This window comes from Talpa occidentalis, unplaced genomic scaffold (assembly GCF_014898055.3).
Source record: "Talpa occidentalis isolate TD23 unplaced genomic scaffold, MPIMG_talOcc4v2.1 talOcc4.12, whole genome shotgun sequence".
Lineage (NCBI taxonomy): Eukaryota > Metazoa > Chordata > Mammalia > Eulipotyphla > Talpidae > Talpa > Talpa occidentalis.
The window spans coordinates 90,229,362-90,248,965 of NW_023601212.1; the positions used below are offsets into that span (position 1 = coordinate 90,229,362).

The window sequence follows — 19,604 nt, forward strand, 5'->3', positions numbered from 1 at the left end:
CCATGGGGCCTCCTGGGTCCTTTTGCCTCAGACAAAGGGGAGAATGGGTGCTTGTATTTTTGTAGTTTTCTTTTGCTGGATTGGAATTTGGTTGCCTGGGATGAGTAGGAGTTGAGTGTCAGGGGGAGTGAGCTTAGCAGAGAGGAGTTTCCTAATGGGCCTAGCAGTTTCCTCTCAGCCTGGCCTTTGGCTGCATCAGTTTGCAGCCACTGCTCTGAGAGTCCTGTCCCGGGGAGGTGCTCACAGCCAGGGCCTCCTCACAGACCGGTGTGTGGTCCTGGGCCAGCCAGGTGGCAGCTCTGGGGCCCAGTCTCCTGCCCCATGTCCTACCCTGTCCCTGTCACAGGGGCCCCTTTGTGCGAGTCCCTCATCAGGCCGTGACTTGGCAGGCTCTGTTACTCAACACAGATCCTCTTCCTCCCACCCATTTTGATTATTTTCCTGTGGCCATTTCATTGGGATGCATGAAGGGCACTAGACACATGTACTGGCACAATTATGATGTCCTTTTAACAAGAAGAAGGCCCTACAGGTGAAGAATAAGTCTCCCTGAGATGTGTCACCTTGGCATGTGCATGATTTAGAGCTGAGGTCATTCAGGTCCTGAAGGCTCTCAATAAAATTTGCCACCTCCTAACTCCCCATACAATGAAAGTTGGGGGTGTTACCCAGAACTAGGATTTTTACCAGAAATAACCTTTCTGTCAGAGAAACGTATCTACATGGCAGGACAAACATGCAATTACAGGACATCTGGTCTTTGTCACATGTCACACTCTGTTGACCGTGGGGTGCACCTCCTCTCTCTTGGAAGGCCCAGCCCCTACTCCATTCGTTGGCTCAGGACATAGATATAGTCTCCTCATGTTTCCTGATTGGCTTTAGAATCTATAACCTAACATGATTACATTTGTCTTTCGCCTACTAATCTGTCTGATATTAATTTTATTGCTTGACCCAGCTCAGAAGATCTCAGGGAAATGGGGGAAATTTCCTTTCTGCCCCTCCAAAGGCTAAATACCCAGATGTATAGCTGGGTAGTGGAATTATAAGTCATCTTTATCCTTTATAACTTTCCTTCTCTCACTTGTATATCCATTATTTTTATTTAACAGTTTATCTGTAATATCAAACATATAGGAAACAATCAAAAAGCCCCTTGTGAAGCCATTCGTGGAAATTTAACAAATGGTACCATTTGCCTTATTTGTGGCACATCTATTTTTGGGGGGGGCACCTATTTCTTTTATAGTCAAAGGTTGCAATACTCAGAAAGTTAACTAAGGTTGTCTCTCAAAAGTTCTTTTGGAAATAACTCATTTCTTGGTAGTAGAACAGAGGATAACACTGTCAATGGGAGATCTGGGGAGGCCCGAACGCTCAGCAGGGTATGGGGGATGCAGACTCAGCGTTGATGCCTAGAAGTTTCTCCCAATTCCAGTGACATACCCTCCCTGTCTTCCTGACCTCTGAGGCCTTGCTATTCAAGTGGAGCCTATAGATTAGCATCCCCTGGAAGTTCAAAAAAACTTTTTTGCTGTGTGGGGGAGTCTTGAGTATTTTTTTTTTCTCTACACAGCTTTATGGGGATATAATTGTATATGGAAAAAAGCATGCACATGCTTAATGTACACAATTCAATGAGTTTGGACATATGCTTTAAAGGATAGGCCTCCCCCCTGATGTCCAGATATGCTTTTTTTCTGAGGTGTCCAGAAAAATACTAATACGATCATATGACTTGGCTGGTGGGGGTAAGGTCCATCATGACAATGCAGAGAAGAGTGCTCTGCAGAAGAAGTGCTCTGTTGACAGTACCTTCGAGAATGCATATTACCCAGATTTGGAGTCATCATTAGAATAACCTTTTTATCAGAGGAACCCAATTTATGGCAGGCAAGCATCTAGAGCACCTAAATTTGCCATGTAAGTCACCCTCCCCTGTCGTGGGGATTCCCCCCTCCCTTCTCGATGCCCCAAGTCCCATCCCATTCATTAGTTCAAGACTATCAATCGTGGGTCTGTCCCATGCAGTCTAGGATTTACAGCCATATAAATTCTCCATTTCCATGTCATTAAATCTGTTCTTTTTCACCTACTAACAAGGATAAATTTCTACAACATCCCATAACATTGTCCATATTTATTGTAAACCAAAGTGGAACGAATAGCTCATTGTGGGGATGTGAGAGGATTCTGGTAGCATATCGACAATTTTTAAAGTTGCTTTGCTTGAATTCGAGAGACCCAAGAAGTTACAACTCTATTCTTTCCATCTAAAATCTCAACTAACTGAGAAAAAAAGACAAAAAAGAACAAGGCAGATGGGAGGTGACAATGACATTCTTATTACAAAGGCTAAGGCGGAGTAGGACTTATTTTCCAGGTATAATAGAAACACGTTTTCTTTTAAAATAAATAAAAAGGAGTGATTCACAGGGAAAGATTAAGGTGATAATCACACCTGATAACCAGTGCAAGGTGATGGTCAAATGTCTAAATTCATTGGTTTAATTACTGTTCTCTGAGGGTCTCCCTGGTGGCACAGGGGTTAAGCATCAGCACCATGAAGCAGTTGCAGCCACTGCAGCACAAGTTCAATCCCCAGCCAGGGAGCTGACCCACACGGTGCAGCAGACCTCTCATGTCTCGCCCGCTGCTCCCCTCAGCAGTGTATTTCAGTTAGTCTGCCTGTTCTGCCCCCCACTCTGTCTCTAGTGAATCTTCTCACTCCCCGGACCTCTGGTGTATATCACAGTTCTTGTATGAATAAATAAATAAATCTTAAAAATTTACTGTTCCCTGAAACCCCAGTGTCTCATTCCACTTCCCCAACTGCAGCATAAGCTCTTGCCCTAATGTTCTCCATGAGGGACGGGCAGCTGAAGTTCAGTTAGTTGACCGTTGACCGTGGTTTCATTCTGTTCCACTCAGTAGGGTAGTTAGAATGAATAAATTAAGACCTTTGATGTATTATTGGCTTTGATTTCAAATATGTATAAATCATTTAAATCATTTATGGGTCAAGTCAGATGATCTTATTAGTATTGATCCAAGGGTATTAATTCTCATTTTCTCTCTCTTTCATTTTTCTAATTCCATTGTGAGAATCAGAGTGGGTAGGATAGCAAATTTTCCATTTTTTAAAAAATGACATCAAATGACATTGTGTCCTTCCACTATCTGATGCAATTCCTAGGTGAACTAGAGACATGTTCTAGTGCCATAGCAAAGAGGGAAACTGGTATCCTTATATCCACTGGAATGCCAAGGTTATATTCACATGTTACTGGAGCCAACACAAAACAGCCAAACCTGTGGGCTAAGTGGGTGCCAGGTAGAATTAGCCATCCATGAACCATGCCAAAAAGAAAATCTGCAATTCGCAAAAGAGAAAAAAAAAAACTGGCATCCAAATGAGAAACATTATTTTTCCCTCTCAAATGACTCATTCATTTGCTTACCTGGGGCCATTTTGCTCCAAAATTGCCCCAAAGGTTAACTGCTACACACTTGTACTGAAAATGAAAGTTGTCTCCAAATATGCTTATATTAGGAGGGATTGGCTCCCCCCACCACTGAAGAATTCCCCTTGAAAAGATGGAGTCCTCTTATATTTAAGTCCTTATAAAGTCTCTACATTAGAAGACAGTGTCTAAAATTACTTCATTTTGAACCACGAAGAACTGTTTGTAGAAGCTGATGTGAGCTGACTCAATGCTAATTTGGGATGTTTATATAGGTCGCCGGATGGACTTGGTAACAGGGAAGGCAAAGAAATTGAGCACAGACTTAGTCGTTATTCTTTGAGATGTGAACTCACAGGGAAAGTACTAGATGTGAGCAAACCTTTTTAAGCTCCTCTTAAGAAGCAAGATGATTCATTTCTGGGATCATGCATGGCACCACTGGCAAGATCAGCGGTCTGAAATGTCCTGTGAATAGGCATGGAATGGGGAGAAAATTCCCTCGTGTCATGGATTCATAAAGTAGGACTCCCAGCCATGCAGGGTGAGATCTATTAGATTCACTTAAAACGAGACCATGATGCCAAAGATTAATGAGAAGAATTTCAATAATATCATTTCATAAAATATGAGAAGGGGAAAAAACAGTGTTTTAAATCCATCTATTTGTTCAGATGTGACTTTAAATACATTTGAGGGACTCAAATGAGTTAGACACTACAAGTACAGTGGATGACAATTTTTCCTAAATTCCTGAAGGTTTAGAGGGAACCATACGAGATTGCCATCTTTGCAGGTTCAGACAGCTGAATATTGGCAGCTGAATGTGCCATTGGCCTGGTCCCACTTCATGACTCAATTTGGCAAAACACTTTAGAAAAATATCACTGGAGAAAAGGTGGGCCACCCTAGCTTGGGGTCACATTTATGCAGGCACATGTGCCACAAGGTGAAAGTGGGACCTTGGAACTTTCTCCCCCCAGAATCTTCAAGACCAGGACCATGGCAATAACTGGTGGTTCAGTGACATGGCATTGATTGAATTTTGTAATTAACTCAGGACATTTTGGGAGACAAATTCTTGGTGCTGTCAATAGTTACTCCTACAAAATCCCCCCACCCACAGTTTTTTTTAAAGAATAATCAAGCGTTTAGTTGTTTTCATTATAACTTGCCATTTTGGTTCACTATTTCTTCATTTCTACTTTTACATGAAATCAGAAGGTACTTCCCTTTCATATGCTCACCAGTGTCCTCAGTTGTAGATCATTTGCCTACAGCTAATGCCCAAATCAGCTGGCTGATGTTCTAGGAAGGCTAAGGTAATAATTATTCCCACTCAGAATTCTCCAGGCTTTATCCTTTTATCATTCAGAGCAGCCCCTCATTTGAAATTCTGCCCAATATCACCTTGATCTCCATAGAATTCCCTTAATAGACCCATTATTCCATATTCTTACTATTTCATGTTTATCATTATTTTCCATAAGAAAGACTAATATGTGGATTATCCTAAGATTTCCTGTGAAAGTAATTATCAAGAATACATTATGTTGACCAGCAGCTTTTCTGTAAAAATCTCCCTCCGGAAATTGATCCTCTCTCTTTTGTGCTCACATCATTATTAGCTCATATTTTCCTCTTTGCCTTGACTCTTAGGGGCCTCAGGGCTATGTTGGAGGTCCATCAACATGGGGCATTTATGTACATTTTGTGATGTGGTTCTTGCTACCTCTTGGTGATTTAACTTTTGATCTGGAATTTTATGTTGAGCCCTGCAGCAACTCCACTCTCTGAATGTCACTTTAATTTCTAAGGGCAGGCTTGGGTCAAACCCACACCTCTCTGCTGGCCTTGTTGCCACAAACAAAACACCAGGATTTATGCTCAATTTCATATTATCTCCATTTCTCAGATATTAAATGTTGAAATCCTGATAAATACCATACTGGACTTCAAGAATGCTAGCAAAAGGACAACGTCTGTTCATTCTCAGGCCTAATAGCCTCTGTGATGTCAGGATCCTCTCCAAAGACAATTTTCAGTCCTGACCGTGTGACCTTAGCACAGTCGCTTAAAAAAAAAACTCAGCCTCCATTTCTTCCTTCCACAAAACGGGAATTAAATCTCTGCTATGACAAAGGCAGAATGATAGAAAGCATATGAAAGGATGGGATTCCCTTTAACAAGTTTACAAGTCCAGTTCCTAGTATTCAAAGCAGGGACTGAAGTCCTGGGTAAATGCCGCTGTCCTGGATACTCACTCAGCCTCTGCGTTTTATCCTTGTGTTTCCACGTCTCCCAGAGTCCCCTGGCCTCTGAATGGCTGCAGTTGCTGCAGTGAGGGTTCAGAGATGCCACTTTGATGAGCCTTGAGCTGAGCCCTGGGAGATCCAGGTCCCCCTGGGTGGAGAGACCTGCAGGCTCTGATACAGCCAGATGCCCAGTGTGGAGGGAGGGTCAGGGCAGGGGCTGGGAGCAGCCGCAGTCGCGCTGTAAATGCATCCTATGCTCAGCCAAGAGAGGAGTAGACCCACCCCTCCCCAGAAGCCAGAGGGCAGGACTGCAGGCCCCTCAGCAGCAGCCAGTGGCCACCCTGTTGCCCCAGCACCCTCAGATGAGCTCCAGGCTGAGGTGCGCTGGGCGGGCCGCGCCCACAAAGCAGTCAGTCAGCTGTGATCCAATTAGTCAAGGTCGTCAGTCATGCCCCAGCCAGACACGGAGCAGCCGACACGTGTCAGTCACAGACTCATCTCCAGTCCTTCCAGGCGCGGGAGCAAATAAACATCAGCCGTGTGGCACCCGCTGGGAGCAATCCCTCCAAACTCTGCTGAGTGTGAAGGGGAGCCAGCCCTGTACCCCCAGGCCCAGCAGGAGGAGGGGTACTGTAGGCATCAGGAAGGCGCTGATGTCCTGTCCCATTGCCTGCTCTCACCTTTCACTCGTGGTCTGGTCCCTTCTGCGTTCTGAGTGTGTGGGCACATGGGAAGTGGATGGCAAATTGAGGGGCGCAAATACAGCAATGCTGCCTCTTATTGAATGGGTTCCCAAGTCAACAGGCCACAGGACAAAGGCGAGTCAGTAAAACCCCTTTTGCCTTCAGTGGGTCCCACACATTCCTGTTTATCCAGTTGGGCACCCAAGGGAGGTTCCCAGGCAGGGGGTGGAAAAGAGTCAATAATCAGCATCAGAATCGCAGTCTGCAGTGTGACTCCTGTGACGGGAGGCAGGGATCTCTGGGACAAAAGATCCCCAGCCCTGCTCAGGGTGTCTGGAGCATGTACTCATGAGGAGGGTGGCGGGTTAACTGCTCACACGACTTCCACCACCTCTCTCCTCTCTCTGACGGGATGTAATTGAATTTGGGTGAATTAAATGTTTGTATTCACATCATCAGGTGAAATGCGAGCTGACTCCTTGTAGTGTGTGGAAAATAGGCTGCCCCGGGCCCCGAGCTCAGGGTCATGGCGGGCACCGGGCTCACACCTGCTCAACAGGACTTGGGCCTCGGATTATTCTCCCAGTGTTCCCTGGTTGGGCAGCAGGGCAGGAGTGCTAATGCCATGGGGAGTCAGGGCCAGCTGAGCGGACACCTGAGAGCTGGCCCTGCAGCCTCTGGGGAGAGGGTTCAGGACTCTGAGGAGCCCACTTCTCCCTCTGCATCCAGAGACCTCACATTGGTCTCTTGGTGATTGCCCTGGGGCAGTGGGGCGGTGCATTGACTCCGGGAAGGGAAGTTGGCAAAAGCTCGCAATCAGAGGCCCCTTCTTGGCCCAACATACCTCTCCCTAAGAGCCAATTTCCTAGCTGGAGTTGAAGGCAGGGAGGTCTCTGCTTAGGGCAGGTCTACGCCTTTGGAGTTGAGTGGAGAGGATATGGAGACACACTGGAAGCCTCAAATGTGGAGCCATTTGTCTTCTCCTTTATGGAAGCAACACTGGTTTACAGCACTGCACGTGATTTGGGGGATAGGGCCACACCTCAGATGCAGGTTCCCAGGCCAGGCCCACCATCCAGACACACCTAGTCCTTTACCATGGGTCATTGTTCCCCCTTCCTCTCCCCCCGTGCCCACCCTCTCTCCCCCACTAGTAGCCTCCATTCTCCAGTCATCTTCCTAGGGTTTATTTGGCTTCATTGTCAATTCCTTTGTGGGTTTGTTGTTGTTTGTTGATTAGTTTTCTCTCTATTCCACATATGAGTGAAATCATCTGGTGTTTGTCTTTCTCCTTCTAACTTATTTAACGTAGCACAATCCCGTCCAGTTCCATCCATGTTTTACTGGAGCCATTTTGAAGATTGGTTAGAAAATGTTGGCAATCTAAAAGACCATTTTTTCTAACAGTTGGCGTTTTATTGTAACAAAGACTGTTCATTGCACTCTCTACATCCACTCCTTCCTCCTTAGTATTAAAATCTTGGGTTGTTAGGGAGGCAAAGAGTTCAACTAAAAGTTTATGGTTTCTAGTCTCCCTTTCAGCTAGAGGTGGTCCATGAGATGTAAGTGTAAATTACTGAGTAGAATTCTGGGAACTCTCAAAAGGGACTGACTTGATTAGGATGAGTTTTTCTAACATCTTTCTTTTCCTCTTCTTTTTTTTAAGATTTATTTATTTATACAAGAACTGGGGTACAGGTCAGAGGTGCGGGAAGGTGAGAGAATTCACCAGAGACAGAGCGGGGAGCAGAACAGGCAGACGGACCGAAGACACTGCTGAGGGGAGCAGCGGGCGGCAGGAGAGGTCTGCCATGCCATGTGGGTCTCTCCCTGGCCGGCCGGGAATAGAACCCGCACTGCAGAGGCTGCAGACAGCTTCACAGTGCAGCACTCAACCTGCTGCACCACCAGGGAGGCCCTCTTTTCTTCTTCTTTTTGACTGAAACACAGATGTGATGGCTGGTGCACCAACATCTATTTTGGACCATAAGTTTTCTGTACCAATTTACTGATGCTCAAACTTGCTCAAAGAAGTTAGACCATTTGGCTAAAGTCATACAGCTAGGAAAGAGCAGAAGTAGGATTCAAACTCAGATCTACAGGGCTTCCAAAGTTGTGCTGTCCTCTATATTGTCTTTAGAAAGAGGCAGGGAAGGTCAGGCAGGGCTAACGCAGACTCAGGCACATTCTCGTAGGTTTGGAGGAACACACTCCCAGATAGACACTCACAGAACCTCAGAGAGAGACCCAGACACAGCTGGATGCATAGATTCTGTTCTATAGCCAAGATAGCGAGGCGTTCCCCCAATGTCTGCCACAGAGTAGCCCATCTTTCACGGAGCACTGTACCACCCAAATGAAACATTACATTTCATAGCTCCCCTGGCATCTAACTGTGACCAAACAACTGCATTCCACCTAGAAGTGTGTGAGTGAACTCGATTACCACCACCCTAGCATATGCCCAAGGGGCACCATTCACAAAGTGAGCAAGCTATAAGTAGAAGGGATGTTACAACCTCCCCTGGAAGAGGATTATTTGAACCCCATGCCCCCATTCTGCTACTGAGAGATTAAGGGTTTGAACTGACAATGGTCAGACTGTACATGACAATAGACTCTGGTCCACAAGCTCTGTGGCAGCTGACCCTGAGGATCAGGACTCCGTCAATGACAGCTTTCCTTCTTGATTATATTTTATTATTTTATTTTATTTTATTCCATTTCTAGTTCAGAAACAAAGAGAGAAAGTCAAACATACCCGCAATTCTGTCATGTAGGGTCCCTCCCCGCTGCCTCCAGTGTCCCCACCCCCATATCTGACAATCTGGGCATGTCTGAAGTTTTCCCCATGCAAGATCCAGGCACACCTGGATACATAGATTCTTGCTACCGGGCTCCAAGTCAGTAGACCAGATTATCCTCTTTTGGGAGACTTCACTTACTTTCCTGCTTCTTTCTGCAGACATGGGGTTAGCCATTGTGACTTGCAGGCACTAGCATGGAAAGAGACCGATTCTCTGATACTATGGAGTTGACATATACCCTGGGTTGTTAGTGAGACGCATGCACGGGCACGCGCACACATGCACGCACACACGCACACACACACACACACACACACACACACACGCCTACCTACCAACACATGGAGGAGCCTGTTTAGTCTCAGACCGAAGAGTCAAACTTCATCTATTTAAACTGTACTAATTTGGAATTTGTGCAAGTTTGCCCTTGGGAGATCTGGGCGAAAGGGTACATTTGCAGTGGATTAAATATCAGTTTGCTGAGCAGATTCATGTACACTGGATTTTACTCATTCAAGCATGGGTTTTTAAGGTACTTTAGCATCTTTCATTTGCATACCATGATTGATATGCTAATTAGAATAGACTCTGACCTATTCATTAATACTCAGAGGCTACTCAGTCTGGGAATTCTTGTAATACAAAAGAATAAAGTTGAATTTGGGCACTCAACATTCAGATTTCCCATTAATTCTGACTGGACTGTCCCTAGTCAGGATAATCAAGTGAATTTCCCATTTTTTCCTGGCTCTTTGCTTTATGTCCTAACGTCATTTTGTTTCCCTTTGAACGCTGCTTTGGCCAAACCAGGGACCAGGAACACAGGACACTTGATGCGTTTGGCTGGGAATATATGAGGGCACTTGATTCATGTCCACCTACAACCCATCCTTCTGGTCACAGTGGTAGCTCCAAGTGACCCCTCCTTGCCCACGGGGGCAGAAGGGGCTCCTTAGACCACAGTCTGTCTTCTGATCTGTAAGACGCCCTGGGCAGCATGATGGACCAAGAAACAATTGAATATCTTAGGTTTTGTGTCCTCCAATCTTGCAAGTCAGACCCTGATTTTCAGTGACCCTCTACCATGCCCGAGCGAGTGGACAAAGGCAAAGTGGCCTAGAGACTCAGCGATCCGTCCCTGAGGGTACCATGGAACAATCTGCGAAGCGTGTCCAAAAGTGAGCTGCTTTGGACATTTCTGTTCATGCTCCCAGGCCTGCCACATCCGTCCTCCCCATTCATGGATCCATCCGCCAAACATCTGCTAAGTACCTTTTACATGTTGGCCAGATACCGTGTCGACCCTTGGGGAGTTCACAGCCCGTTGTGCAGACAGATCTCTACACAAACAATGATAACCGCGTGATAGAAGCTGCCACTAAGCTACATACAAAGTACTAAAGGGAAGCAGATGACTGGGCTTGGTTGGGGAAGTTTTCACAAATATCAAGCTGGTGCTCTGGAGTGGTCTCACAGGAACGTGGGTTTCCGTCAGCTGGAGACGGGTGGAGCGAGCACAGAGGCAAGGGCCCAGAGGCTTGAAATAGTCAAGAAAATCTTGTTACTGTGAGGTTGGAGCAAGGAGATGAACCAGCAAGTGTCACTGGGATTGTCTTAGGCATCATGCAGGGGGTCACCCAAAGCAGGGGCGTGAAGCCAAATGCCTACAGCGGCCAGAGATAATGTAAACCGGTGAGGGGGGTTAGGTAGAGATGGAAAAACTGGGGAGCACACCCCCATGCAAAGGCGGCAGCCAACTGCTGCCATGTTGGACTTCAGGCTCAGTATAGCCAAGTCTCCATTCAGAACGAAGAAGCTGGAAACCCCTTTTTTTATATGGACACTCCCAGGTTGCAACTGTTGGAAAGTATTTCAAGACATACTGGCTGAGTAAACACGGATCTGGTGTCCTATGAGCCCCGGGGCCTCTAGGTTGGCACTTTGGCTGTTAAACTTAATCTGAGACTCATATTTCAGAAAGATGTCCCCACAGATCTCCCTAGGATGTGTCTGCCCCAGCCTCTGCCAGCAAGAACCTCTGTTCCCATTTCTCCCCTTGCTTCTTACCCATGTGGTCTTTGCTCCCCTCACTGCCCCCCAAGCCATCCCCACTCCTCTCTGCCTTCAGGACCATGCCCAGGACGAGTCCTATCTGGCATGAGAGGAACTGAATGAGGGAGCTGTGCTCCGGGCTCGGGATACAGAGCAAAGCCCAGTGTTAAGGACACGAGAGAGCCATATTTATTTCACATGGACAAGCATGATTCCATTGCATGCTGAACATGAAAGCTCGTGAGAGGAAAGTACCCGTAACAGCGGAATTATGTGCTTCAGTCCACAGGGAATGGGGAGAGTCACAGAGTGGTTTCCAAAGACAGTTACCCTTCAGGCAGTGTTGAGACCACAGGCTTTGAAACCTCTGGTTTATTTCATCATCAAACCACCTGTCTCCTAGGAGTGACCAGGCGGTGCTTCCGGCTCTGCAGCCTCTTGATGAGCTGCTAAGGTCAGGAGGACAAGCCTACGGCACAGGGCTGCTCGGGAGACCAGCTCAGAGGGGAGGTTCATGCCCCTCGGAATTAACAAGCCCACTCAGCGGTGGACGGTGACAGAGACAGCCTGCTGTGTTCATAGCAACAGAGCCCCCGCCACTTATAAAATCTATCAAAATTGGAAGAGCCACTCTTCTTAAAGCATGTTCCCAAGGCTTCCTAGGGCTGGAGGGAAATGATTTGGAATTGACTGAACACACCAGGAACAGATCAACTTGCCTGGACAGCCTGGGGAGAGCTAGGGGCAGGGTCTCCCCACGCCCTAGTCTCCTGGCCTTGGCTGTGCAGGAACCCTGGGTGGGATGGTGGGGGGCACAGCCTGGCTTTGCAGGGGAAGAGGATTACAGGCTCTAGGGGTGAATCTCATGGAGCAGAGAAGCAGAGGAGCCCGGGCATCCCAGGGGCTTATTCCCATCGGAAGTCCTGCCCGACAGTTTCATAAAATTTAATATTATAAGGTCTATAAAATTCCCGGAGCTGGTCTATCACTTCAGGATCGATCTGTACATGAGTTCTGCCTTTCGATTTGCCCAGGCACCGAGGCAGGAGGCTCGATTCTGTTTTTTTCAAGCAAGGGAAACCTTTGGTCTTGTTGAAGTAGAAGTGCTTGTCCGTGATGAACCTCTTGATGCCCAGGAAGTCCTGGACGCGCCCCATCTCGCCCGCAGGGTCGGTGATGAGCCGCTCGCCGCTGACAAAGTGGATCTGTGCCAGGGGGAAGTAGCGCAGCCAGCTCTCCAGGTGCAGCGCGTACATACCGATGCGGATGGCATTCCAGGACGCGTCCACCAGGCCCAGCGTACGGTTGCGGAATGAGAGGCCCTCGAAGGTCGGGATGTCCGGCTTCTTGGACAGCGTCTGGGTGTAATCAGAGATGGCACGGGTCACCGGGTTCCGCACCACCACGATCAGCTTGGTGTCTCGGGACATGTTGAAGATCCGTCGAGGGGCCTCTTGAGTGACGAAGTAGCTGGGTGTCTTCTCCAGCGTGATCTGGCTCTCGAGGGTCCGGGGCATCAGACTCCTGTGGGCACAAGAAACGTACCATCAGATGGGGATGCCTGGGGGGTCCCCAGGGGTCATTTCTCTCCGCCCAGCTGGCTCATGGAGTCCCTCGCCTCTCTGCTGTGGCCTTGGAGGCCACCTGTGCCTACATGGCGAGGAAGCCGCTGTAAGATCTACTACTTAGCAAGTTCGATGTATATAATAGAGTAGTAATTGTCTAGAATCACTGTGCTGTGCATTAGATCTCCAACACCTTGAATGCCTGTTGATTTTAAACAAATCTTTAACAGGGTTGCTTTAGAAAAAACCACCTAAATGTCCATCTGTATGGGTTTAAAAAAAAATGACAGACCAGCTAATTAATAGGGCTGGGTAGATCTGTGTGTACTAAAGTGGAATGATTTCCAAGCTAGAAGGTTCAATGAAAAAAGGCAAGATGTGGCCTCTCCTCCGGGAAGGATGCAGGAGAAGTGGATAAAAGCAATTGCTTCTGGGGAGGGCACTTGAGTGGGAGCAGAGCCAGGGGTCAGGGATAAATGAGAATAGCTTTTTATTGTAAACCTTTTATGCTGCTGGAAACTTTTAATGCATTTATTACATATTCAGAACAGTACAAAGGAAGCCAGTAAGTATTGTTCTGGCGAAAGATACTTCAACTATATTAAGGAAATCTTTTTGGGGGGGAAATGTTGGTTAGGGAGAACTAGTAAGGATTTTAGAAATGAATTCTGATCTCTCTTCCTGCTGGAACACATCTGAAATACATCCTTGGCATAAGCCCAGAGACCCTCAGAACTCTGGGTGGATCAGAACCTCCGTCTGACAGCTGGGAGGCAACTTCTCACTCTCGACCCCATGGCTGACAACGTCTCTGCTGGAGGCATTAAGGATTGATGGTGGGAAGCACTGAAGTCTCTTTCCCACCTGTGTTTCTTTCAGGTCTAGACGGAGGGGAACACCACTCGCTCCTCATTATGGTCACGCTCTATCTTAAACTAGTTTTTCTTAAACCTGGATGGATATTAGACCACAAGGGAATGAAAAACCACAGCTGTCTAGTCCCCTTCTGCAACCAACTGATTGGGAGTGGGTTCTTTGGGAATGTTGCTCAGATGATGTATGTAAATGCAGAGTTGAGAACGTTCCATCACTAGTTCATCCTTCACTCATTCCCAACACCAGCAGTCATGACCAGAGAACGCGACCAAGGCAGTCATGTTCACATTCTTGTGGAATGCAACCTCCTGGCTCCCCGCATCCTTCTGAGCTCTGATTATCATCTCTACCCAACAACCTGGCCTCACACAATTCTTTGACCAAATATACCCATTTTCTCTTCCCATTTAGCATCTCATCCTCATGGCCATGATCATCCCTTGAGTCTCATCATTAGAGTTGCCCTCATTCTGAAGTGATTCACTCTGAAATTCCACTCCAGCACTGTGTAGTGGGCTGAATGGTGCCCCCCACGTCCCCGCCCAAGAGATAGGTCCATCCAGAACCTATGCATGTGAACTTATTTGGGGAAAAAGTATAAGCCAGTTAGGGATCTTGGGATGGGGTTCTCCTTAATTAGGTTGAGCCCTAGGCCCATAAGGAGTATCCTTAGAAGAGAGGGAGAAAGAGACAGTGAAGAAGGCAGACCATGAAGGGATATATCTACAAGCCAAGAAATGCCAAGGATTGTTGGCAGTCAGCAAAAGTTAGAAAGGAAACAGCATATTCATCCTCAGAGCCTCCTGAAGGAAATAACTCCACTGACAATTTGGTCTTAGACTTCTGGCCTCCAAAACTGTAAAAGAAATTTCTGTTGTTGCAAACCATCCAGTTTGTGGTAATTTGTTATGACAGCCAGAAAAAATTAATACAGATGGCAGCTTTATTTCCTCCCACCTTTACCAGGCTCCCACTCATTATACCTGATCTTCAAATTCATCCATGATCCTCTGATTGCACTTTTCTCTGTACCAACCATTTCAACAGATGAGATGTTGTCTTCTTTACCATCAGTTTCCTTGAACTGCTTGCTCTGGGTTTGTAATAATGCATCCTTCCAACCTTTCGCCCTTTCTGTCTTTAGGTTGCCAAACAGCAATAGAGAAAATTGCTGACCCGGACAACTGGATCCTTTCTATATTTATCAATTCTACCTTCAAGTGAGCTCCCAGTACTGCTCAATAATCTTTTATATTTGTCTTTCCAGGCCTTTCTCTCAGTCTTCATAGGAAGTGTTCTGCTTCTCTCATCACCAGCTTCCAACCTTACTCCTGCACAACCCTAATATACAGCCAGTCTCCCCTACACTAAAAGATGGGTGTTGTCACCCCTAATTCCCTCAACCTTCCTCTCCTTTTCTTGAACTGTTACATGCATCCCTCCTGGTTGTCTCAGAAAGCAAGGTAGGCAGGGGTTCACCTGCCTAGGATCCTGTCCCCTGTACTGTCCCCACACCCCTGACCATGATCCCCTTGAAACTGCAAATTCATTGTGCAACTGATAGGCTGGCACAACCGATAAACTGCTTCCAGGCCAAAGTCTATAATGGACCTCAGTGAGTTGAAAATTCGAATAGTACTTATTAATATTGAGTAGTCATTCATTTTTTTAGTAGGCTATCATTATTAGCAAACATTCAGAAGTGCACTTGAACAGAATTCTTTAGCCCTACTTTAGAGATCTGGCCACATTGTATGATGCTGGCACATGTTGTAATTAGGTATTGGCATTTATGATGAGTAGATGAAATTATACAAATGTCACAGTGATTTAAACTGTTTAAGGATTTTCCCAACTGCATGGGGGTTATTGATATAAAGTTGATCTGACAACCCATTAAACAGATTTCTTTGCAATATCCTTTAATGCGCTAAAGACTATACAAGAAAAGACTTGGGGGTACAGCTTTTCCTGAGCTTATTTGACTAAGGAGCTATGAGCTTTTGCCAGGAGCACTGATGAACACATCTTTTTGCTTACTGGTTTAGAAAATTCTGGCCAATTCCAAACATCTTCAGAGCATCCATCAGTCCCTTGGCTATGCTCTCACATGAAGCTTCACCTTCCTAATTCCTAATTGGCATATCCGCTGCAAAACCAAATTACAATTACTCAGAAGACACAAAAACCAGGCTGTAAACGGCATCATACACACAATGCCACCCTGTGGTGCAAATGATGGCTGTGTACTTCAAAGGTTCGCTCTCCCAGGCAAAGCACCCTTCCCTCTTTATTTTTCCTCAGATCATTGAAATAGAATCCTGGAGCCCTATGTGATATGTGCAAGGAGATTATAGACACATGTGTATACACACATGCATTACATACATATATTACACACATATGTTACATACATACATTGTATACATACTGTTTGTCTTGTCTGTCTGTCCACCTATCTTCCTACTCTATGTACATGTAGGGTGCAGTGGTGAGAAATTACACTTTTCCTGAAGACTCATTTTTCCTCCTTATGTCACAGTTTCTAGTTTGCTAGTTTGTTTCCAGCTGCTAGGCAGCAGCTGAGCTTTCCCCTCACCATGCAACCCTCTTAATCTTCAGCCTCTTTTCTTCTCTATGCAACTTTGCAAGAATTCCTGCAAGAATAGTCCAACACTCAGTTTGGCCTTACCTCACATCTGTTACTTTAATCTGATCAGCAACAATTTCCCCTGCATCTGGCAACAGCCCCCAGGTTTTCCTTTGAGGCACTAACCACGTCAGCTCTGGATAAAATTTTAGCAGATTGGTTGGTTGGGCACATGACGGCAGTAAGGCCAACTATGTCATAAGCCAGCGCTAATTATGTCATAAAGATGAAAATGTATCTTAAGGATTGAAATGGTTGGACTAAATCTTTCAACTAGGCATAGGAGCCTAGAAAGAAACTCCTCATCAGTTTCTGGTGCCAAACCCTTCTGCTATCTTGGTTCTCGCCATTTCTAAGACCTGGTTCTACATTCCTCTGTGTTCTATGAGTCATTACACATCCGTCCAATACATTTTTCCAATAAGTTGGTCAGAAATGGTTTCTGTTGCTTTCCATCCACACACTCTAGCCTACCTTTTACCACCTGGCTTCCTCTCTGTGGAAACTATGCTTATCCCACTGGATTATAAGCACCACAAGGGCAGGGCAGGATGGACCTTATTTGTACCTCCGGAGTCTGCCATAGTCAATGACACAAGTAAAGTCAATATTTATTTGTGCCATCAATATTTTTTGAATGAAGTTTTACTTTGAGGTATAGACCCTTTTCAACTTCTCAATTCTCCCCAAAGCATCTAGACCCTTCTCACTTCTTTTCCTTCTACCTGGTTTTCCTGGATGACCTCACTCCTTTCCAGTCTTTAACCACCCCGAGGAACTGCTGAATCAAAAACCTGGGGCCGCAGATCCAACTTGCCACGCTGTCATGTTCTAGACTGAGACGTCTCACCTCTACACCGGAACTCATCATGTTCCTCCCCTGACTTTCGTCTCTATTTTGCCTGTTTGCACAGATGCCATGGCCATGAATCCACTCACAAAGGAAGAAACCCTTGTTATCATTCTGGACTCCTTTTTTGCATCAAAGTCTTTATTCTTGTGAGTTCTCACCTCCCACTTCTCTCCTAGGCCCTCCTGCACCACCTCAGGTGGTGTACCTATTCCCTGTCATCTACCCCAGAAAACAGCGTTCACTCTGAGCTCCATGCTTCTGCTGTCCTCTCCCTTTCAATCCATTCTGCATTCTGTGCCCACCAGGAACATCTTTCTCAAGCACATCCAATCTTCTTTTTTCTTTTATAGGGGAGAGCACGAACACAGTCCCCCGTGGCCACACATGAGGCAGTCGAGTTTCCCATGTTTGGGGAAATAGCAGGGGTCAGCACATCTGGAATGCAATGGATGAGTCTTGCTCTGGAAAAGTCACCTTCGTGATCACGGCATCTCCCCTGCCAGGTAAGGAAGCCAACCTGGTCTTGTCAGCTATTATCCCATCGAATAAAGCCCATTGTCCTTGACTTGGTCCTCAAGGCCTCTGCCTACCTTTTTAGAATTAATACCTCGCCCTTTGCTGGTGACCTTGTATTCAGGTCATGCTACACACAAAATCTACTCCCCAAACAGGTCCTGCATTTTCATGTGTTTTACACTTGCTGAGCTTCTTGTTTATCTTTTAAGACCCTGGATCATTCTTGTCTCACTCATTTTGGCAAATATCTGCTCCCCTATCCGTGTCCAAAACCAAGGCTATGCCCTCTGCAAATGCTTTTTTCTAACTTCTTGGCACTTTGTGCATCCACCTGTGAGGACCCTCAGCCCGTTGTGGAACTTACTCCAACCTATGCGTGGAACTTATTCGATGTCATCCATTTATAGCAACAAATCGTCAACAATGTGGGTATGTTTCTCATCCATGTTTGCCGTCCTGGCACAATTAACTGATCACAGACCCAGTGGTGAGGAAGGTGCCCGTGGAGAAGTTGCTTCATTCCCAGAAGTGACTTTCATTTATGAAGTCCCCCCCGCCACTTTCCTTGATACTCTGACCTTGGGCAGAGGAAGGTGTCTGGGGAGGGAAGTCATTGTGTTATTTCTAAGCCTTCACCCTCGCCATGGTGCTCAGGTGTCAAGACTGAAGGGAGGCCAAGCTTTGCTTCTACCCAAACCTCCAAACGTGGCAAGGAAAATGAGACTTGAAGGAACACATCTCATGCCATTTCTGTTTCAGCACTGGCCTTTGCCCAAGGCTCCCTCTGGCGTTGAGCTGCACACAGGGACCCGCTGGAGGGCCTCTGGAGATGCACAGGACCGGGCCCCAGCCCACACAAACTAAATCCGAACATCTGGGGGCAGGGGACCAGCAGCCACAATTTTAAAGCTCCCCCAGATGATTCCAGTGGGCCGCCAGGGCTAAGATCCATGAGTCCACACTGCGTGCTGCTTTGACCACGGAGTTTAGCACAGTGGCTCGTGAGTATTGAGATGGCACGAGGGATGCACTGCCCCGAGTCCCGGCCCTTCTCTGCACATTCCCAACCACCAGGCTTTGGGCCCTGGCCAGGAATCTGCGTCTCTGACAAGCTCCTCGCCATGATGCTATGCTCAGAGGGGCGTGGGAGGGCAGCCTGAAGCAAAGCCCCTCCTGAGGAAATGGGGGTGCTCTTTACTCTGTAATACAGTGTGTACACATGGGGGTGTGTACAGGGCAGCCATGCCTGCTCATGCCCCTGCACTGCAGACTGTGAGTGCCCGGAGAAGGCCAGTCACACTTGTGTTCTCAGCACCTCGCAGACGAACGGCACCCAGAGGGGAGAGAGAGCAGCTCCCTCTGGGAACAATGAGGAAGAAGAGGATCTGGGGCCTTCCCCGGCCACTAACAGCTCGGCTCCTTCTTCCCCCGGAAAAAACCCAGACTTCTCGCCACCCCTAGCAAAAAGAAAAAAGAAAAGAAATCTAAATGCGCTTCTCTTGGCCTGAGGCTCTCCGGAAATGGAATTGTTTGCCTCAGCTCTGGTCACTCAGGCGGCAGACAGCGGCCTCCTCCCCTCTTCACAAGGCGCTCCCGAGTGTCCCACGAGTGGCCCGGATGAGCCCGCCATGCTGGGGACTCTCAGCCCTGGCCCCTCCGGGTGCTGCCGATGGGAGGTTTCTTTTGCTGCTAAATCTGAACACACCTGCCTGCGGGCTGGGGAAGGCCTGGCTGCCCGGGGGCTCCGGTGATTTATTAGCTCCTAACACGACAACGAGGCTCCTTGAAAACCATTGCAGTCTCCAGAGGGATAATTAGGAGCCGAAGAGGAGGGAGAAGGTTTAAACGGGGTCCCACAACTACACCTATGCAACCCTGAG

The 19,604-nt window shown here is 46.9% G+C and overlaps 1 protein-coding gene and 1 non-coding gene across 2 annotated transcripts in view; both read right to left on the reverse strand.

Moving 5' to 3' along the window:
- Positions 1–11,343: 11,343 nt before the first annotated feature.
- The window catches only part of HS3ST2 (heparan sulfate-glucosamine 3-sulfotransferase 2), a 92,377-nt gene continuing 84,116 nt past the window's right edge, over positions 11,344–19,604 (reverse strand). Inside the window, exon 2 of the mRNA XM_037507427.2 lies at positions 11,344–12,788. Coding sequence (XP_037363324.1) covers positions 12,170–12,788 — 619 coding nt within the window. The 3' untranslated portion in view covers positions 11,344–12,169. The remainder of the gene's footprint in view (positions 12,789–19,604) is intronic.
- On the reverse strand, positions 17,556–17,719 carry LOC119242484 (U1 spliceosomal RNA). Its single transcript, XR_005124492.1, has one exon. It is a non-coding gene; the product is annotated as a U1 spliceosomal RNA (small nuclear RNA).